Source organism: Liolophura sinensis, chromosome 6 (assembly GCF_032854445.1).
Source record: "Liolophura sinensis isolate JHLJ2023 chromosome 6, CUHK_Ljap_v2, whole genome shotgun sequence".
NCBI lineage: Eukaryota > Metazoa > Mollusca > Polyplacophora > Chitonida > Chitonidae > Liolophura > Liolophura sinensis.
Genome location: NC_088300.1, coordinates 15,269,447 through 15,293,791, shown reverse-complemented (window position 1 = coordinate 15,293,791; position 24,345 = coordinate 15,269,447). Strand labels below are relative to the sequence as shown.

Sequence of the window (24,345 nt, the reverse complement as noted above, 5' to 3'; positions counted from 1 at the left end):
TACCTACAGTACAAAGGCAGACAGAGTGCCAGAAATACGATACAGAGGCAGACAAGCATGTCAAGAAACATATACATATATGTACAACTACCTCACACAGACATCTCAATATCAACTGTTTCTCAATACTAAAGCTGTGGTATGCGTTGCTGTCTGGGTATAAGTCTATTCCCCACAGCCTGTAACATATACTTAAGAGCGTGAACTTACAACAGGGGCAATGAACCATTGCTGACCAGGCGGGTTCAGTCCTGTGGTTGTGAGGAGAGCCAGTGCTTAGTGCTCAATCCCACAGCCCAGCCTGATCTAGCTATCTCACACTGGCTTAACTTCACCCCTCACCACCCCTGCTTCATAAGTAAATGTCAGTATTGTTAGCAGAGGTTATGAACTAAAGTGTCAGGAGTTTCCACTTAGCCTTCCTGCTGGGGTCAACAGAGGATCAAGCCCTAATAAACAATACAACTGTGCTACACTAATGTACACTCATGTGCCTTTTATGCTTCATTGAATCTTTTTCAAGGCCTTTTCACTAAATAGCTCTATACATGTAAAAGATGAAAATCTTATGTGTGAATTCTTTTTCCATATCAATGGCACAGCAATGTCTTTCCATTTCAATTACACGTGTCAGGTAATGTTGCATTTTAAAATAATACATATCATATAGCTTTCCATGTAAGCACTTCAGGTGATATAATTAGGAAGTAAGGATGTACATGTATCCGGTCACATATTAATGTGTACTTCTCTGTAAGACATACAAGTAATTGCATGTAAATAGAGTTAAAATTAGCCTAATTAGCCGAGTTCAGCTGAGTTGTAGTAATCTATATAGTGATACAATGATTACAATGGTGGGCTGTCATGCTTGAAATAGTTTAGAATGTCTAATCAAAACAGCACCATCACTTTCTGCTTTTAAGTCCCATTATTTGAAAAATTATTTCAACCAATAAATTTATATAGGCTGACATATGAAGTGATATATTATTGGCTGTTTTCATGTCTGAAAAAAATGAAATTGTATATACTGTTTGTACTTGTTCAATGTTCACGTATTGTCATAGAGTGCTTCTGGGAAGAGAAAATTGTTAAATTTGACAGATCTACCCTCTTTAAATAAAGGTTTCATCCATTCATTCATTCATTCATTCATGTGGGATCTGAAAACTTCAGTCACATTGAATCTTGCCAGATCTAACATGCCAACACTGGCTTCAATTTTTGGAATGCAAATCTGAATTTTTTAGTTGTGACTAAGCAGATCTCAGTCCGTTATTCTTTTGGCTGGTTTTTTATATCCTATTTGCTAATATGGGCCTCCTATCTTTTAACATGAGCTGCTCACTTAACAATGAGCTTGCAAGGCAAAAAATCCTAACCAGCGTATCAGGCAGCTATTGCAAATTTGCACTTGTTTCAAAAAATTTTGTTCTATATAAGAAAAGTAACTATATATAGTTCTGAAACCATGACATTTAATGCCACAAAATGGCTAAGGAAAATGCCTTGATTCCAATCCGACATGCCTCTACTTAAGGGATATTCTAGTCTTACAAAATAAGCTATAGCTACAGTATATCTATATATCATAAATACTTGCGTAACTCTATATGACTTTATCTTGAAAGGTCCTGCACAATTCTTTGTTTCATCAGTGATTAATAAAGTACATGTAGTGCGTGAAAGTATGTATTTGGTTCATCTGTACTATGTATAGATGAAAAATCCACTCTCAAGACAAGTGTTTTGCTTACACATTAAAGTTCTGGGTAAACCGAACATCACTGACTACTGTATATAGCTGCCAGAACCTGTTTAGCTGGGAGGTTTGACAGAGACGTATATTACATACAGACACTCACACACATCACATGTAGAATACTGACAATACAATAAGCATCCACACAGCAACATGTAAACAACATACATCATACATGAGCACATACAACATCTGATAGTAGGACTTCGGTTGCTTCAAGGTAGCTGCCTACTTAAAATGTATATTTCACATTTTCTTGATGTACATGTAGTGGTCCAAAATCATCAATATCTGCTCTATGCATAAAAACTGATAATTTTTTAAGAAAATTTATGTGCTAATTTTATGCTCATAATGAGCTGGGAGATATGATGATTATGTTCGAACCTTGTCACTGTGCTCAAAAGCAGAACACTTGTTATCTGACAGACACTTATTGGTGTTTAGGTACATGTATTTGGGTGAAGAAAACCTGGACAAAGGAAAAATAAAAAAAAAGTCCAGCAAGTGACAAAACTGCATGGTATTTACAGATTTTAACACATGTACATGCATAACGACCAGCAACTACATTCAGAGTGAAAGAGACCTCTTGGTCCTCACAAACATGCTTTTTCCTTTCCATTTTCAAGGCCCTATATTCCATTATACATATAGACTGTCCATTACTTTGTACAGAAGAGATTTTTTCAGAATCAATCGGAATCTGTCTATTTTGTGCAATGTGTTCAAACTGGCTTGTGGACGAGTTGAGCACACATCCTTGTAAGTAAATGAGTTTTCATTCTGACATGTGTACATGAACACGCTCGAGCCAAGCTGTAGAAAACCGGTTCTAATGCACTGTTGTATTACGCAAGACACATTTGTCTTTATCATTATAACAGATTAAAAAGGCTTAGACAATTAATCTTACATCAAAGTGAGACTGTCAGTGAACCATTTTTTTATATTAGGTGAAAAGAGCCTCATAAATAATAGAAATCAAAATTACATACATTATGTTTGCACCACTATAAAACAAACACATAAAACATTACAACACAGAGTGATAATAAAAAAGCAGATGCCCCCAATCATGCGAACTAGAGCTACTCTCCTAGACCTGGGACATACCATACATAAGTACTGCAAGGCCTGACCAAGGTCCCAGAACACAGGCTGCTTGTATGGGAGATCAATGAACAGCATAAATCATTGGTATATCAATCTGAATGTGTTTGATATCTGCCTAACAAATACATGCTGATCATCTGAATGAGGGCAGTCAGGATTATGGATGGAATGGGAAAAAAAAGGCAAAAAACAATTTGACATGTCTGCTCCTGGAGGAAAGCATCAGATATTGCCAGCTGTAACAGAGAAAGAGGATTTGAACAGTGGGCCTGACTGTGGTCACACTCTAAATAATTTGGCAGCAAAGGACTTGGGAACAGCACAATCTAAAATTCTTTATTATGACTACATTTATATAATATGTATATCAAGATTATTGATATCCAATGGGCTCCTTAATATTGACAGTTAGTGTACAACTGATAACTACATCAGTACTACAGAAAACTACATGTTATCACTTGGACTACAGAAAACTACATGTCATCATTTGGACTACAGAAAACTACATGTTATCACTTGGACTACAGAAAACTACATGTCATCATTTGGACTACAGAAAACTACATGTAATCACTTGGACTACAGAAAACTACATGTAATCACTTGGACTACAGAAAACTACATGTAATCATTTGGGGCAGCTTACACAAAGTGATCATACACTATGTTGACTGTAACGACCATAACAAGCCATGGCAGTTAAAATAATCTTACCCTACGATCACTTTGTGCAAGAGACCCTAGGACTACAGAAAACCATATGTAATCACTGGACCACAAAACTAACTTCAATCAAGATGCGAACAATTAATCTTGGGGAAACGTAAAAATAAGATTATAAACATGATGTACCTATGACAAATAATTGTTATTAACTGGAAGAGAACAGGTTCTACTACTCTGTCCCTGAGGATCACCTGAGTGACAGTTACAAAAAGAAAGATACAGTATGGTGATACCTGTGTGATGTTACGGTTTTCAGCTAATCGCTGGCTAATATATACAGGTAGATTACCATGATGAGATAAAAGTCAGTGTAATGCTTAGACCAGAGTACTTCACCAGTGTCCACCAGAGTACTTCACGTACACACCACAAGTACTTACCATGTACTGATAAACAGAACTACTTATACATGTATAACCTACACAATGACGATCTGCATCACACACCTTTGTCTCAACATTATACCACTTACATGAGCTTTTACTAAAGACTTTCGCATGTGTCAAAATCACTCTGCAACCGTTCCATGAAAGTCGGTACATTAACACGTCTCATCACAACGGTTACTAAAACACACATACTGTTGTCGGTATCCCCACAAGAGACTTCACTAGACTGTGTTCATTACTTAATCATTCCAGCTACCCCTTAAGTCCATGGGCAAATCCACATCAACCAGTTTTCTCACAGCATCCCATGTTTATGTACTTGCTAAATAAAGTTGTCAGACACCCCAAACGAGAACAGATTTAACCTGGCATTTGGACTCAAGGCACCCCTACATGTGTAGAATAAGTAAGACGCCCAGTGCAGGCACTAGCTACATGTGTCTATCAGCATGTTCAGAGTAGCAGTAAACAGTCCAATGTTTACACATGTCCAGAAGAATGTTAGTAAATAGTTTGTCCTGAATCCGCTGGCAAAATACAAAGAGGATTATAACATTTTACATCAACTGCTCTGTTGTAGAAAGGAACCGTTTGTATATCAGCGTAATACTATAGCCCTACTAATACCTGGTTTGGAATGTTGGAAATCAGCTGATCGACCTGAGTAATAACGAGATCTACAATGTACCTGGTAGGTGTTTGGAATGCTGGCTGTGGACAGGTTAACGAAGTCTAGCCAGGTGTGGCAAGCTTCCAGCACACACAAGTCAGACCTGAGCTATGCTCATTGACAACTTTCTTTCCCCATCTCCACAACAAACAAGCAAAACTTCAGCCTGTTTGAGGGTCAGGAGGGGAGGTGCCTCTTACGAAAGTTACATAGTATACATAACAGATAATCTGTGACGTCCTACGACCTTTAATTGACAATAAATGATTCAAGAACACTTTGAATTTTTTGCTATCATCCCAGCAGTTGAAATCTTTTTGAAGTCTTTAAATCTAAGCAAAAATAAAAATCTCTCACCCAACATTGTCAAATTGTCCTATCTTCAAATTTTTCACCAAACCGAAACATTTTCTAGTTGTCCTTGCTCAACATTTTATTTAAAACTATACATACCATGTAGATGTACATGCAAATATGTTACACTTGGAGTGAAATGTCATGGGTGTACAGTGTAAGTAACAAATGTTATTTCTCTGACTACAGGTCCAAAACTGTATTTCCACAGCATAGTTGGGAATGCCCATTTCCCTCAATACGGACACCACTAAATAATACAAGATCACTCATCGCACACACACTTCATTTTCTTGGTTTTACTTCAAACAAAATGTATCCCAATGTACATGCAGGTAGGCTAACATTTGCTGTACATGTACATCACTACATTAAAATGATAAATGTCAATGTATGTTTACAAGAAAGACCAGGACAGCAATCTGAATAAATGATGACATCCAAGCCTTGACAACTGTTCATCAGTTCCTTGTTTATTCTGCTGCCAAGTCATAGAGCTCTGAGAGAGTTGGGCCTGGAGACACCTCATACAGAGACTACAGTGTACATGTACATGTGAGAAGAACAAGACTGATCACGTTCAGCAAACAGGCTTTACAGATGGCCAGCTCAGTCAGACATGGAAACTTTCCCCTCCACACAACTCTTTGTACCCGAATACCAGTAGTTTGTATAGCTAGACTTCAAACACTCTGCATAATACTGCACAATACCCTTGTCTTCATGCACATGTACATGTCTGTCCGTTGGTATGCAGCACCATCAGAACACATAAATGTAGCATTTAACTTCAGCAAAGTAAAAATCCGACCGATAATGCATTCGCGCATGCTGACTGGAGCACATCTGTATCTACAGGTTAATCGGTGTGCTGACTTGATTACTGAAATACTATGTGCAAAATTTCACAGCGACTGAACAAATATCTTGGTAAATGTTAAACAATGTTCTAGGGGGAACTTAATTTTGATGCACCGTTTATATACTGGCCCAAAAGTTCCTTCACACTAGATTACCAATAGTACCAACAATATACATCCTGGCTGTTACAGTCATATTGTACAGAAAAAAAAAAAAACACCTGGTTCTCAACCAGGTGTGTGAGACAAGTCCAAACTCTGGTACGTGGGTAATGCTAACTGACCTCGGGGTGACATATAAGTAAACCTTCCTCAGGGACTATAGTATGTGGGCAGCATTGACTGACCTAAGGATTAGACACACCTTCCCCAAGACTCATGTCAATGACAATCGCATTAAGGCCTTTCCGATCATCCAATTTATACACATTATAATGTATCCACAGTCGCACACTTCTATTTTTCTCCTAAACATTCCACATGTAATAACCCTGATGTTAACGCCTCAGATCTATGTTAGAGTTTGTCACAGTGTGGGTGACACTGACCTTACACTCTGCCATGTGGGTGAGGTGCCGTGATGCCCAGGCTGGGGGTTTGCTCTGGGGTATCACAGCAGGTAGTCCGCCACCTCCTAACTTGTCCATCCTCTCCACATGGTATACAGTTGTATCTGAGACATTTGTCAAAGAAACTATGAGAAGTCTGTATGTTACATGTACACACAGATACTGACAGTAAACTACATGTATGCAGTTCTGATATCTCATATATACGAGACACATGCATATTCTGAGAAAGTGCATTTTTCATATACTGTAAAAAAAAAAAAAAAAAAATGACAGCTTCCTAATAAGGTACAACTAATGTATATATGCATAACCATTCAAGTTAATGAGTTCCATAAAGTTACAAAACACTTACCTGTAGAGCAGTTTTTTGTCTATGACTAACTACTCGAAACATATCTAATATATATATATATATATATATTCAGTGACTTCTGCTGAGTGACTTGTACATTATATGTTTAGTCCTGAACAACTAATTCAATGTAGAATGTGTCTATTAGCTTTACTGCTATGTTTTTTAACATGTGTCAGGATTACTTTCAAACCTGTCCCACACAATGTCCATTATGTTCCCAACTACCGCTCAGTTATTTATACCAGAAGAAGATCATGATTATCAGAGTGATTAACATGTACTTGTATATTATGCTGAGATTTAACCTCTGCTCCTACCCTTAACATTCCCCCCTTTAATGTTAATCTTTCCATGGAACAACAGTTAGAGAAATACTGTGAGCTAAACATCCAAGATAAAAATCTGTACAGTACAGAACGCTCTCTACTTCTTTTTGAAAAGCTTATTCACAGTTTTTTGGATAAACTGATGTGATATTCTCTTCCACATGACCAAAGCAGCAACATTGACCTACAAATCACGATGTCTAACAAATACATGTACACGTAAGTGAGTGAGTGCTTGCTTGGGGTTTAACAATTTTTCAGTCATATGACGATGAAGGAATCCTCAGAGTGTATATAATGTGCCTCCTTGCTGCAGGACGGATTTCCACCGCTCTTTTATCTGGTGTTGATTCACTGAGACAACTTACAGAAGGCAAGTAAGCCGCCCTGCCTGAGCCATTATACTGATACAGGTCAACCACTTGTTTCCCCTTAATATGCTGAACGTTTTTTTTTTTTTAGAGCCTTAGGCATGACCCAACACAGGATTGACCATGGAACTACCACCCCCGAAGCACACACTCTACCAACTGTGCTATCGAGGCCAGTGGTAACGAAATTGTTCAGAACTTTCGCAGAATGAAAAGGATACCAAATCCGAGGCGCAATGAGTCTAGGTGCTCCAGTGTAACATACGTCTGCTCTGTTATCTTTGTGTCATTCACATATGTCTGCAAGCAGAAGGAAACAACATGTATAACACAACAGACACTGCAACAAGGAGCAGCACGTACATGCTGGCACAAAGTATACAGGATACCTGTAGACATTCCAAATCTACAACTTCATTTAGCTAGCACACAAAAATGAATTACACAAAATAAGATAGAGGAAAACAAGTCTTTGTCAACTGCATGACCTGAATAAAAAACTAAGCCTGTAATGTAAGTTCTCATATGTTAAAATTGATTCACAAATAATAGTCACAGGTAAATGTACAAGTCTTCTGGAGAAGTGGCAATGGACAGAGATAACTATCTCTAAAGAAAACTACATGCATACCTACTGGATTGACAAACTTACCCACACTTTGAAAGGTACTCATTGTTTGTGTTTATTACATGTGCCTACATGTATGTCAGTATAGTACCTAATAAACTCTGGGCAGTGAACAAATGTACTTCTTATTCCATAGCAATTGTTGGTTTCTGTCTTTACCTGTATTAGCAGGTAACCAGTGTATACAGAGTCCAGTATTGGTACACAGAACCTCTGGTAACCTAATCTTTCTGGATGAGGTATACTACATGAAGCAATTGACTGGGGTTGACTGAAGGACAGCCTAATACCTGCTGACATCAGAATATAGCACACCTTCCACAACTAGCTGTGATTCATAATTCCACCTGAGATCAAACTGTCTCCACACACACATAGGTAGTTGATGACCCAAACGGCAAATAACAGCCACTGACATGCTTTAGTTGGAGCACTAGCTGACTACAGCTCTCATAAGTCACTGGCCACAAAGGCCAAGCCAGGCTGCTCTCGGTTTAGTGTCTGGCACTGGTCCAAGCCCAGGTGTGATATGGATAGGGGCAGAAGTTGTGAGTGTGGGGGAAGATGGGGGATTGGAACAATACCTGTACCTGTGTACAAATCAGCTGACAGGTCTCAGGCGAGTACACTGTGCTGGGCTCATCTAACCAACAAGGCAACCACTCTCACATCAACATAATTACCCAGGTAAATGATAGATACTAACTTATTACATAAAACCTGGATTAAAAAAATAATCAGAGGTTCACATAACTACCAAAAAACAAAAAAACAACAAAAAAAAAAACAAAAAAAACAAAAAAAAAATATATGTACAATTATTTTTTTGTATGAAACCAACATACTTCATGTCATCTTACATACCTGTATATACAATCAATGGAATGAATCAATGAATGCTTGGGGTTAAATGTCATACTTAACAAGTTTTCAGTTATATGACGACGACGAGTCATTATATGTGTGGAGCATATACCTGTTGTGTTCTTGTGGCATGGCGTCCATTTTGCTGAAGTGCTGCCCATAAGCATCAGGTCAAGATCCCAAACATGACACCTCACCCAGTATACTGACATCGTGCCAACCTATCATGTTTTCTTGCTCTTACCTCTCAGTGTTGAGTGCCAACCGAGGCAGCAACAAGTACTCTTTTTAAAGTCTTTGGTATGACCCAACTTGGCTTTGATCCCGGGTCTCCCGAATTCAAGGTAGACGCTCTAACCATTAGGCCACCAAAACTGTCGCAGCATATGCATGTAACAAGTTGATTTTTATGCCAGTCCTCTGGTTGTGCATTTCTTCACACATACACATTTATGCACAAACTGCTTTATACTGTACATGTAATGATGTGTTTGAAGATAACCATACACATGTATGTATTACAGTATATAAAGTACACTGCACAAAACAGTAGGCCTACCCTAATCACTGCACAATGGAAGTCCTCTATCTGGTGAGTATATATAGGCTAATCTTAAAAATTAAGGTAACCATGACCTCAAATTATTGTAGCGTGAAAGTTGAGTGATCAATAAATACACACGTACTGTATACACGTACCCTATATCCTCCTCAAATTTGACCACAACCATAGCTCATGTTTTGGCATATTACAAGAATGTTAGCTCGTCTGAACAGGCTTTTCTTTTATTCAAATTCTGTGAAGTTTGTATGAGCCTCTTCCTCAATAATACATTTTAGTCTTCATCTATACATTATGTTTTCAAACTGTATCTAATGTTAGGCCTATACTTTAGTGGTCAATTTTAATGAGATTTACGGTACATGTAGTTGTACTGATGCATGATGGTGACTGTGATATGGGTGTCTTACCCATTTAAATATACAATACATATAAATAAAATCAGATTTGTTAGACCTGTCCTTGATTCACACATGAATTATAGAACACAAAAATATAACACTTGTGATATACAGATATAGATCTATAAATACATTTTTATAGTACCAGTCACTTCAATGGTTGCTGTCTTTAAACATATCACCCTCCCTATCTTGAACAACCTCATACAGACCTGTTTTTTTTTGGGGGGGGGGGGGGGAGACCATAATTTGAAAGTCTAGGGCCTTAAGCATGGAGGCAGGATTTCAGGTTGCATTTCTCATGTAAACACTTCATTATCTCAACATAAAAGACTCATACCTTTTACACCTTAGGGCTGCATGTCTCATCAAAATGTTCAACTGTTCAAAATCATTCAGACTTACTGATACCATATAATTTTATGAAATTTATTTCACCACATGTCCATGGAGGTACACATACTCTATAGTGTTCAAGACATATGATATCACCAGGCATTGTCAATGTTACATACACCGTATACAAAATCACATACTTGCATAAGAGGACTTACCCCATTTGCTGTGCTTAAATCCTTTATCTTGAATTTGTTCAAATAGTGGTCAAAGGTCACAACAGCATGCCTCTTATCAACTGTCTCAGACTGAAAACAAAATGGAAAGAATCAGTATTCATGACATTTATAAGTCTGCTATATGTATAAAAGTTATCATGTACAGTAACACAAAACAAGAACTGTTGTGTCTAACTTTGTCCAAACAGGCTGCAGATGAATCCCAGAACATACACTGGCTCTCATGAGAGCCTTGGAAAGCCACTGATACTAATGTACACTGTGTTATCAGCCAGCAAGGTGGTCTAGAAGCAGGAAGGCAGGCTTGGGAGTCTTAAGGATAAAACACTATACTTACCCTAAATGACCATAAATTTCGTCCAAGACTAACTTGCTCTTTTTTTCCTGATTCTGAGAGTTCTATTGATTTTACAAAGGTGTTTTGAGGTTTGCATGGGATTGTATTCTACTGGAAAATTGTAAGTTTCAGCAGCAAAAATAACATTATGTGATAATTATTTGCCTCTTACAATGCACATTTGTGGGCAAAATTTTAGGTCATTTAGGGTATATGTAACCAAAGATTAGCCTCAGAGGAGTCAGAGCAGACAATGACTGCAGCTTTAGTTCAGTCTGAAGCCTGGTAGGTTAACCAGCATCCCCTGGGCCACCAAACTGGTACTTGACAGGACAGGGAAGTTGACAGGGTGACCTTCATCACTCCCTGGTCCCCACAGTAGTGGAATCAGATACCACTGACAGCTGTTGGAATGAGGGAGGGAAGGAGGCAGGAGTGGTGAGAGGGGAGTGCTACTTCATAAATCCTCAACAAGCAGGTCATACACAGTCAAAATTGAGAAGCTACTTGAGAAAACTACATCTAAGCTGGTAACAAGTGAATAGTCAATGCAAGGAATTGTACACATGTTATGTTGTCAAAAACCACAAAAACCATTCAAAAACTACCTCAGGACATCTGGAGTAGCACAAATGTTGATCATACGTCATCAGAGCATCCCTGTGCTGAGATCATTCAAACCAGGATTTTAGTTTTACTAAAACATTTAGTTCATCTCTTTTTTTTTTTTTTTTTTTTTTTTGACAGCCATTCCTAACTGTACAAACCTCAGAAACTGTGAACCTCAAACGCTGAAGCAAACTGACTCGTGCATCTGGGATAAAGTCGTTATCCTTTCTTTGTCAAAGTTTTGCTCGTGGTATACATATGTCATACATATTAAAAAATGATATGCATATACATCTAATTTCGCTAACATCAGCTTTTAACTGGTGAAATGAATTTCAGATCAAGTGGTAAAATTTAGGATCACCAAAACTCACTACAAAAGTTTTACCAAAGAATATTATTAAATACACATAAATATTAAATCCCTGCAGTTGTCATTAACACGTGATATGTTCAGGTCTGCATACGTAAAAAGCCGATTTATGACTTCCTTTCAACAACATGAGTAAATATATGAACAAGGACAACTTCTCAAGACAGAACATGAAATATTAACATGTAACATGAATCTCAGTTTACATGCAATCTACATGTACATCTGCTCTGAATTTTTAAATAAAGGAGTCATATAAATAAATAAATAAATAAATAAAAAAGTTTTATGATCATTGTAAAATATTAAGTTGAAGTCCATGTACATGTAAAAACTTTTATATATAAAACGGCACATTGATATCAAGAGAATCATAACACAAGCACAACCAATGCCAGAGTCATTCCTACAGGAGACCCAAGCATTTCCTACAATTACACATGGTTATATCATAAAACTTTACAAAAGTAACTGTGTAAATGTGGGTAAAATATGAAAATGACATAAATTCACTGCCATACATATTAATACAAGCACATACATGTACGAGTAGCTTAGCTTTAAAAGTATACAAGTTATACACAAGTAATACTCTTGTTGAGTTGTCAAGACAAAACAAGTGAATAAAAAAACTGAGATCAGATTAATGTTAGATCTGGTGGAGGGAAAAACACACATAAGAACAATGTTATCATTCGTCATGTCAAAATGGATAGTTTTTTACCAGGTGGGAGGACATTGCTACTGATGGAGTAAAGATCAAAGCACAGTCTGTATAAGGCACATGCCATTTAACATGAGGATAAAGCCTGATCAATCGTTGTCCTGCCACAGCTGGATTTGCGTGTTTCTTTGCTTAAAGTTTCACGTCACTTTAAAAATTACTCATGAAAGTTGAGTATCTCCTTGTAACAAGCCATATTTTTTCATACACTGTGTTTTTTTTTTCTATTTTTTCGTAATGTGGATGTTAAACATGTGAAAATCATCCTGTACTTCAAAAATTTTGGAACTTTCTGTACATTTTTACTTTTAAATAATAAACAGAGCCATTTTCAATTAAAAGTTGTATTAACAATGAGCACTTGTCTTCTACCTGGTTATATAACACAGGGAACACTGTCAGGTAAAACTGTCGTCATGTCATCTGTTATACTCTACCTTCAAGAGCGCTTCACCTCAGGTGATACTTCCTCTCACATTAACCTGTCTGGCAGCCTCATCACTCATCTATATTCTACTTTTTAAGACAGATCCAGGTATTTTACGGGATGACTACAGGAAATAGGTGGCTCAAGGCTCTGACACCTTGACAAAGGACTATGGATAAATCATACTCAGCATTACTAACATTTATAGGAGGTTTTGATGAGGGGAGTATATATCAGACTTTTAATTACCTGAAATAAACTCAATTTATTTTCATCTACATAGGAGTTATTTCTGACTTTTTTGTTTCCCTTTGGCCTATCACCACACATGTGTCTCAACTGACCTACTTCAGCCTAAGACAGTCTGACCTGAACAGGTCTCAATGACAGTCAGCTTTCATTCATGTGTGACATGTGCACTAGGGGGGATAACTCTCGGCCTAGCACACTCCAGGAAATCGGTTACACAGTGAAGGTAGCATGCTACATTTAACTTGTAATGCTCAAATTTTTATTTAAAAAATTGACAGTGATAGCATTTGAAGTGACAACAAATAATATGGAATAAAAAGTGGGGGTCACCAATATACCTGTCTAAGGAACACTTAAAAGATTGTTTTGAGCTTGTTGACAACAATTCAGTTACGTGTTACTGGAAGGGCATTTCATATATTTCTCGTATGATGTTTTGCATGTCACTATTATCGTACTATTTTCCTGTATGTGTGATATCATAGAAGTAAGACGTAAAATCATCTGATTTACAAGCTGTGTAATATTCAACGACGGTAGCACAACTTATGTAAGGCAGTAGCCAGTAGCATACCATCTTGGCCCAAACAGCATTCATTTTCCCAATAGACCCCAGGCCCATTTAGTCTGAATCTGTTCAAATCACACAAATACACTTTTTTTGTCGTTCATTTTAGCATTTAGTCAGCAATTTCAAATAACAAATATCAGTCAGTGAAAAATTCATTATGGATGCCAAAGGTTTATGGGAATGAGAAGAGGGCATCTCACTGGACAACGCTTAAAATTAATTAAATCTTATGATAAAATTAATTAAATCTTATAAATATAAATTATTTTCTGTAAATTTATTAGAACCGTGAGGAATTTAAATTTTGCTGCTTTGTCTTTCTCACATTCACGCGATGCTTATTTTTTCTGATATCTTTGATAAAATACAGTAAAATTATTGAACGCTGTGTTCAAGCTGAGCGCTTTCTCTGACATCAACCATAACTAGGTCTGCACTGGTCTCATCTTAGAAGCCTCCACTACAAAACTGAAGCATAAAATCCAGCAACAGTCAAATGCCTAGATCAGCCTCAGTGGTGCTTATATTTATTTCCACTTGTATCAGAACTGGGCCTAAATCTGGATGTACAACAATTCTACGGTAATTTTGTAAACATTTCATAAGAGTCAAAATCCCCAACATAACCCCCTCAAGAGGCTACAACCTGAACAAGGAATCTAATGTGAGTGTAAAATGCGTATATATGAGTGCAAATATGATACTGTAGTGTCATCAGCCTTACGGTACATGTATGCATGTATGCATCCAGGCAAATACAGACGTGTGAAAATCAGCTCAGAAACTGTACATTTAAACTGTTGTGCACTATGTTAAAGTTCTCTCATTTCAACATATTACATATATTTTCTCTATTCTAGCACATGTACATGCACACTACGTATAAATCTACAAGCACATAATAGAGGTACATGTTCAAATACATCAGTACACTCTTAAAAAACATTTCTGAAATTGGTACCAGCATATATATGCTCATGTTTGTATACCAGAGATTATGTCAATTTGGCTGAAGTTCACATGTATAATTTATTTTCCATTAACCTTGGAACTATGTCTGGACATAGTGAATTTAATACACATATAAGATATACAGATGACTGATGTGAGAAATATGAGTATGTCTAATGCTGGCACATTTAATAGCTGTTATTTCCAGTCCTCGTTAAACATTGCCCATCATTACTTCTTACAACATTTGGAATACACTTACTGGTACCAGGAGGTTTATAACTCTTTTTTTTTTCTAACTCAAGCAGAATATAATTACAATACTGGAACACAATCAAGCATGGCTGACTTAAGTTGAACCTACATGTGAATGTGCAATTAAAAATAACATCATTACATGTACACGTACATGTATACATGTGTGAAATGCTTTTGTTTTTTGTTTTTTTTTCTGAAAGTCTAAAATTTCTATGGCCCAAATAGAAGTAATACAAGTACAAGTGTATCAGTTAGGTAACGTTAGTTACCTGTAAATGTATGTGCCACAGCTGGTAAATTAATATAAACAAATACTGTTTTATCATAATTTATCAACAACACGTATACATACGTGTACGTAACAGAGATGCGGATTTACATATATATTTCAAACTTCATTGTTTCAAACCTGATGAAATTGGTGAGTGTGTGTGCGTGTGACTGACCTGTAGGATAATATCGCACTCCTCCCTGCCCAGAAAGATCATGGTCTTGGGGAGCTTCTGTCTCTGGCCATAGCGATCTGTGAGACACCAGTCCACAGGCTGACCGCCTGGCTCCTCCTGCAACAACAACAGCGAAACATGTGCGAATGAATGATTGAATGAATGAATGAATGAATGAATGATTGAATGAATGAATGAATGAATGTTACATGCCAATGGCCCTCAAATATTTAATGACAGCATCAGCAGCAATGCTCTCAAATAAATCAAATATGGAGTTGACCCTGTAGAACGTTTGCCTAACATAAACACAGTCCACATAGTCGACAAGGATATGTTTGATGCTGTATTTGGCATCACAAACAACATGTTCGGGCACATCAATCCCGAAACATGTATGGAAGGCAATATAATATCAACAAATTCAATAGCCCGTCATAAATCCACTACACGTGTCAAGGTACATGTATTGTGAAAACTCCTAGCACAGGTCAGGATCCAACAAGTGGCAGATGGAGTTGAACACACAAAATTGTTGGTCTCATGTGATGTGATCATGGGTTTGAGAGAAAGTATCTGCTGTTCAATACATACAGGTACCATAAGCATCTTGTTTACGCTGAAGTAACAATGACGACAAAACTCTGACTATGCATGTACATATACTGATGCATTCTTGCATTGCTTGGTGGTACATGTATACATGCAAAGTAATAAACACGTAGCCTATGGCATATACCACACACACACATACATATCACTCAATCAGTTAATCTGATTGTTTTAAGGTCATTCAATTTGTTCAGTCCTCCATCTTTGCTGATGTGTTCCTGATAAGTTATGGTCATGACCATGGCATGTTCTCTATCATGTCTATGGTCTTTCTGATGATATCTACACATCTGTAACTGCTGTATAACAAGAGACAAGGTAATACCTTTGGGAATCTTATCTGTGACTTAAAAAAAGAAAATAAAGACCAGGAAATGCATGTATGCATGGTAGATAAATGTGTATCAGTTTATTGAATAGCAAATATTTATTCTGCAGATTCCTTATTGGGAGAATACACTATACATATGTGCATGCAATGTATATTATTTCGTATACTACGCACGACATGTATATTAACAGTACACATGTATGTCGCTATTAGACGTCAATCATACAGTTAATAAACTACAGCTACGCCAGAAATTTCTGAACTGGCACAGCACCTTAAAATTTTAAGATGGCATATTTTTATTACACAACTACATGTACTTCAACATACAATGCATGAATTCAAAAAACAAAAAGAAGTAAAAAAACATTTTTCATGGAGTCTCCTGCCACAACAAAGGCATGCCATTTAGTGTAGATACCACACCTACCACAAGAACAACATAAATAATGTTTACACCTTCAGTCAATTAACAGAGAACAGATTGCACATGTACCTGTTGATTAACCTCAGTTGGACAGGTGAGATGACCTCTCCCTTCACTGGCCTGTCCTGTACACCCAGCTGTCTCCTGTGGGTCAACCATTAGTTAAGTCCAGCAATGACGGACATATATGACATCAACCCTCCAACAGACAGACATGTGCTGGGTTAACTTATACAATTAATGCTGACATATGGGCCAGAGTCTAAGACAGAGTTATATCATGGCCAATCCTGCTTGTGCGAAGCTGCCATCAGGGTCAGTGTGAGGTAGGAGAGGTAAGGTGAGACGATGCTTCATGTCCCGACATCATCACTGACATCCAGTCCTCCTGAGAGCTTCCCAACCACACCTGAGCACTATCTCTCAGTCAGTAACCTTACAACACAACTGCACCCTGGCCTTGCCCAGCGCTGCTCCGCTCTGCTGCCCTAAACACGTGTGGAATTCCCTCAGCCATATTCCACCTCACATATTTACATCACATTCTCCAGCTTCTTCAGGCAAGCCTATTTCGGAACGGGTCCAAAAAACTGAGGGGTGATATTGATCGTCCAGCTGTTATACAGACAGCCTAGCAGCTTCATTAACCATGAAGCACACTTATATGATCCACCAAAAACCATCTATCACTGTTTTTAACACAGCCTATGTACAGGCGAGACTTATTTAACAGTTTCTAAAGGTCTTCTACCACAGGTAAATGTACGTGTATGTGCACCACAGTGCATTCAAACTACTGTACTGTAGTAAAGGAGGAGATGTGCGATCAGAGTTAACTATAGCAGTGACTCACACTGCGCCAGAGCACACTCTGACAATACTTGATATCTGCTACACGTACTATTCTCTGATTCACTCAAGAATGCAACTTTCAATAAAATCATGATGACTAGCAAAATCATCAGGTTATAAAAGAATTAAGATGTTGAGAGCTCAGCTCAGACTAAAAGAAATACTGGCATATATAAATACATTGCCTTATAATGGCTATATATAGCAGATAAATCTCTATTGATCTCTCACTGACTAATTGGAATTTCCAAACCCAGCTGAATAATATCTATTTGACGCCTATATGTATATCATTGATGGTAAAATACTAACGGGCAAACATCTACATGTATATTATAACTGTCCACAGAGTGAGTAAAAATGCAAGGCAAACAGTAAATCATCAGTGAAGCATCTGTTATGCTTCAGAAGCTGTGTCACAGTTAGAAGTTAAAATTAAAATTTTGAGGAAAAATTACTTTTCATTTTCTCTTAAGTTTGTGCGCACAATGACATCATCCACATCTTAAACTCATACTGACAACTGCTGCCTCCCTATGCCCCTTCAAAATCAGCAGTATGTTGGTCTGTATATACTATATATATATATATATATATATACATATATATATATATATACATGTTGTGAGGTTACATGGAAGTTACTGATGCATGGTGATGTAAAACATACTAGCATTTGCATGTACAGATAATACATCACACAGGCCGATTGCCCAGTCATAATGCTTGCATGCTGACATTGCAATATTAGTCGCATGGTCACTCACTGTGTCTACAGGCTTCATACTGAACTTGGCAGGTTAGCAAGCTTCATGTTGGGCCCTGCGGGATCAGCTGGCTTTATATTAGGCCCTGTGGTGTCAGTAGGTTTCATACTGGGCATGGTGTAAACCAAATGCAAGTTGAAGTTTAGATAATTACCCCATATATTTTCTACACACAGTCAATGAACGACCATGCACAGGAAATAAATTCATTTTATAAATACATCTATATTTGATTGAACACGACACACAATGAGCTCCACATTGGTGACAGATAAATGACACCATACTAAAGAATTTTCACTTGTATGAAGACAGTCAATTTCATGGGTAAAGGAAATCTCACTAGTCAGGACAAAACACTGACCTTTGGCAACCTTCCCATGTGTGTCATACAGATATGCACACCACAATAGTGGAAAACAAGTGGTCTTCAGCATTAGATTGTGCCAATGACAACAAGAGTGTGATCGACTGCTTATTCTCACCTGAGCTTATTAAACATTTAATGCAAGGATTCAAAGCTTCTTTCACAAAAATTTTGCCACGAAAATAAGAAAGATTTCTGAAGTTAGACTACAAAGTGGTAATTATGATCTATGTACATATACAACATGTATATTTAGATCTAAGCTGTTTAAAACAAGTGCTTTCCTTATGTTTGTATATGTAACACTGTCCAGAAATTGTGAGAAATTTCTAGTTGCAGATGTATGTTTTATTGCCTACATAAAACCTCTCATTAGAACATGATTGTGTAGGTTTGGCCTGCGTGGAAGTGATGATTTAACCCATTAAGTAGTCAGCCATGAGACAGAATCCTGTCTGTGTGGCCGAGAACCCATTACACAGACAGGCAGAAAACAAAAGTAATGGAGACAAGTAAAACATTATGCACAGGATATATGGTGCAATTGGAACAGCAGAAGTACAACGTGCAGACTTTTACATGTACATCTACATGCTCACAAGCTGTCTACACATTAACAACAAGAACAGTCAGAGAACCAGTTCTGTCACAAAAACCCATCACAAGCATGAGTCCATTAACTTGTGATGCAGGTATGATATGGGTGATTATGTCTTAAACAGGCAAAGAGCCATACCACATGGGTCATATCGCTACACCAGTATAAACACACCAGGGACAAGCTGACATCAACACTAACCTTATTTTAACGTCTTACATGCATGGATATCTAAGTTTAAGTTTACCTAGTAAAAAAAATCTGTTGCCCATGTAAGTGCACTGTAATAGCACAGATAATGTACATGTAGCTGTGCTAGGCAGGTGGGGCTATCCCTTACCTCAGAGTTCCAGCTATACAGGTAGATAAGGTGAAAATCTACACTCCCCAGTGGGTTAGCAGACATTTCCACAGCACCAGACTAAGGTGAACTATTTCTAGTCTTCATCACAAGCACTTCAGTACATCATCAGCTTCTCTATGGCTAGTACAGACTTTCATCAGCAGGTGAACTACCACAACCATACATATATGTGCTGGTTGTCATGGTTGTAAGAGCACATACCAATGCCTCCGTGTCTTCTTGGACGGACTGCAGACTGGCAAATAGATTAGGCGTCTGCAGTATACGTGGACAGTACATGTAAATACTGCTCTAGCACCTTAACCTGTAACAGAGACTTGATCAAGTTAAACTCGAGTCCCTGATAACATAAGTGCAGTTTGGTACCAGCTATGTTAACATGCAGGTGTTAACAGCTTGCCCTCACATCTTGGGTGCACCCAGATTTGTCCTATAATCTGCAAAAATATACATGTGCACTTGATCCACTTGTGTACAGGTGTATGAAGATGATACCACTTAAGTCACTATGAAGTATTATCAGCAGACAGTTTTCTGAAATATTACACATTTACTTAAACTGATGCATGATAACTGTTAATGAAGTCTTTCAAATCATTTTCAGTTACCCACGGCCACAGGCCAAACTACTCTATAATGTAATTGCAATTACAGCATAATTTGTATTCATGACACACCTATATATGATCATCTATGAAGCATTTAAGAGGATAACTTGAACCTTATGTAGAGATTTGGTATAAATCTGTTTCTGACATTGACATTGGACGTATTCTGTGTCTTCTCTATCTGTATCATGCAGAATGCTTGTCAAGTGTCTAAGAGTTCATTAGTTGAAACTGTATATGTATTTTCTTTGTACACATGAACATCAACACAGAAATGTGCTTGTTATAAAAGTTATCTTTAATACTGACTTTAAATACTGAATACAGCCATTTTTTTATCATTATTTTTCTTGGGGGGGGGGGGGGATATTTTTTTTTTCACTTGCTTGTAAACAATACACTATATACAGCATATGTCCACCTGTAACTTGGGAAATCACTATAATCACAACTCACATGAACATGTACAGGTAACAGTGTACATTAGAACAGACAGGTGCAAAATAGATCACAAGGGAAGTCAACTGAGTTTAGCCATGTCTTGCAAACAACATATAAATAACCACAATAGGAAGCTGCTAAAGGTAATTACAGCTTAACAATAGTCACAGATATCTCATTTAGTGCTTATGTGCCTGTGGGTTACTCAAGCGCATTGCCCTATGGCACAAGCATTCTCTCGTAACGACCAAATTTCCTGAATCATGATCAAGACCCTAGAGTAATCCTCTCTACCATGATGACTTCCATGTTTTACCATTGTCCAAAAGCCTTCCACAAAAGAAAAACAGTTGACAGTTGGAATTTTCCAAACTACAATAACAGTGTTAAGTGCATGTACCGCATCATCGTCTCCAGTGTCAGGCAGAGAAAACACATCAAGGTTCAAGTGTGAACACTTCAACAGGTGACCAGAGGATGACAAATGAGAGATTAGAGCAGGTAACCTAGCCTGACAGAGTCATTTGTTTTCTTCAACAGCTATAGAAAACTATACTACTATACAAACCATTCAGGTGTACTGAATGTAGTTTTGTGATAACATTGGCATTTTACCTGAGGATGTTAACTCATCCCAGGGGTTCCAGTACGATGTGAAGTAAAAGGTGTCTGCAAATCAGATCTCACTGCTGAGTGGCACAAATCTATAGTAAGGTTATGTGCAAATACACTTAATGCCTTATAGTAGATACTTGTTCTTATGGTGTCACACATATTTTAATTTGCACAAGCATATTGTAAAACAATCTTGAAGACAATTATATTGAAGATAATAATATTAGCACATGCATTTGCACATACATATAACTCTAATCCGACACCTTACGTGCATGTCCATGTGCTAACTGATTTATGACGTTTTGTTACATTCCAATAAATATAACACTTGTTTTCCTGATTCAGTATAAAGGTATAAACAGTCACACAGGGGCACATTACAAATAGGTATTAATTGTTAGATCAAACAATGAATGATATTCTGATCTGAAATGGAAAATACAGATCTGTGCATGTATATGGTGTATGTACATGAGTGGATACGAAAGGGAGGGACGTGTGGCTTGAAGCATTTTAACACTTCAATTCAAGGGAGACAAATCAGTCCAGTAAGCTTTTCTCCACTAAAAGATGGTTAAATAAACAGAAGAGGAACGGTGAGTGAAGACTGATCCTATATTCGTTACTCCACAGAGTTTGCATGAAAATATAAAAAAAAACATAAGTTTATCTTAGATATTTTGTGTTTGGGCTCACCAAGGCCTGACAATCAGCATCATTATCATACCCACGAGAACGTTTAAGTCATAAAGCTTAAATTTAACACTCTTATGAACTTACGATACATTGTGCTCACTCAACTTACATGTACCTTATGCTAGACAATTTTCTAGTACATTGAGCCCCAAGGTTTATCTTCCCTCTTTAAGGTCACTGACTCGGTTATTAAGTGTTTAGAAATATATGTACATGAACCAATACACAAATGTATAAGGTGGGCAGGCACGAGTGTACGTGATTTTGTGTTGTGTAAGTTTTAAAGGAAAATTCATATAAGAACTACACGCAACATGAGCAATTATGTAGCCAACATGTATGATACAGTTTTTCTTTGAATCTTGGTGACTTTAGTCAAAAACCTTACTTATACATTGTATGTACAAAGGCCTATGAATCTTAGATGAAGTGTTACAATTGAGATAATTAATGTATATTGTTTACTTGAACTGAAAACAAACCACTAATTTATATCCTATACCTGATTTATTTATTTATTTGATCAATGTTTACGCCACATTTAAGAATTTTTCTTAAATGATGCCAGTCAATTTTATGACTGGAAGGAATCACAAAGCTCCAGGTAAACCATCTTAGCAAATTACTGAATGACATCTCAGGTACTTGTAGGGCTATAGACTTTCATGCCAAATTAGTTGTGGAAAAATGTTCTCCAGCAAACATAAGTGGACTGAGAGACATATAAAGCCGCCAACTGCTTATTTTTCCCAAGGCTACCATGGGCAGTGGGAGCATGTAAAATATTCCCTGTCCCAGGCTGAGATTGACCCCGCACCTCATACCTTGTGGTTAGGAGTTGCACACATCACTAATTAAGCCATATCCAACTTCCTTAAAAGAAAAGACAACAAATGATATACATGTAGCTAAGGTTATTTCAGAAGAGGGGTGGAAACAGACATAAAAGTCACAGCCATTATGTTCTGACATGGTTGGAAACTCTATAAATTAACTTTTATTCTGGATTTCTGAATAGGCCATAGGATGCGCCATGTTAGGGAAACCAGAAACATGGTGTTGCATCACTACTACCACATGCTAAACTACAAGTAAAATTTGTGTCCATGCGACATCAGCCGAAACAGGCACATCCTCAGGTTACATAACTTACGCCTGTTTGATTAAAACTGATAACATGGCGGTGATTTCCATTTCCTCAAGGGTGCGATATTGCTTGCTGCAATATCTGTTATGCCACATCACAAAAATAAGAAGCTATGTTATATAAACTACATGTGGCATACTTTATCAATGCATGTTCATGTACATACATTAGGTCTTGTGTTGTCTTTTCTTGCAAAGTGAGCATGAATTAATGCCTACTACTGTTTCCAAGCAAGATAACGAAGATCCTACACATGTAAACCACATATACATACATGTACAATCCTGGTTCCATTTCTGTCTTACTTACATGTAATATGTAATGTCACAACAGAACACCCAAATGATGCAGCTCTCTGAAATGTGACTGGATCTCAATCTGACTGATATTCATAGTTGATATCAAAGTTTGAGTAATTTTAAGTGACCTCAGACACGTTACACATGTACCTATTAAAACATGTTATAAATTAAACACATTTAAACTACATTGACAATTGCCTTAGGTAAGGCTGATTTCATATTATTTTCGCTTTTCATAACATTTTCAATCACAGGAGAACGAGTTTATAACTTTCAATATACATTTGCCTTTTGTATCAGTCTATCAATTAATATCTATCCTCCTCAACAAGCTACACATGTGACTGAGTGACTTAATGTACAATTTGAGAAAATTTTGACAAAAGATTTTTTTAAAATATAAAATATTTAGAACACCTGTTAAGACATCTTACACTGTCCCATGGGAATAATTAAAACTTCTAATTCTTAACCCAAAATGATCATTAAATTTTAAATATACAGTGTGTGATCGGACACACATATGCAAATTGTGTCCGAAAATTATCCTACTGCATGTCTTTCTTAGTGTTCATTCTTTGCACATCTGTTTCCAACACTGTTCTCTCTCATATGAATTTCTTGGTTTAACAAGCTCACGTATTATACTGACATTTAACACAGTTGCAATAATACATGATTGACACCTTCACAGCTACAAGTATACATACATGTCATGTATGCACATTTC

The 24,345-nt window shown here is 37.2% G+C and overlaps 1 protein-coding gene across 6 annotated transcripts in view; it reads right to left on the bottom strand.

Annotated features, from left to right (window-relative positions):
• LOC135469229 (centrosomal protein of 170 kDa protein B-like) overlaps window positions 1-24,345 on the bottom strand; it is a 48,662-nt gene that overhangs the window by 17,367 nt on the left and 6,950 nt on the right. For 3 of the 6 annotated variants that reach the window (XM_064747816.1, XM_064747812.1, XM_064747815.1), the window contains exons 2-5: window positions 15,486-15,602; window positions 10,517-10,606; window positions 7,729-7,807; window positions 6,432-6,556 (exon numbers count right to left, since the gene is read on the bottom strand). In XM_064747816.1, coding sequence (XP_064603886.1) covers window positions 6,432-6,556; window positions 7,729-7,807; window positions 10,517-10,606; window positions 15,486-15,602 — 411 coding nt within the window. Of the gene's footprint in view, window positions 1-210; window positions 2,153-6,431; window positions 6,557-7,728; window positions 7,808-10,516; window positions 10,607-15,485; window positions 15,603-16,924; window positions 17,033-19,779; window positions 19,919-24,345 lie in introns of those variants that run through there. The other 3 variants (XM_064747814.1, XM_064747813.1, XM_064747818.1) reach the window with 3 other exon arrangements.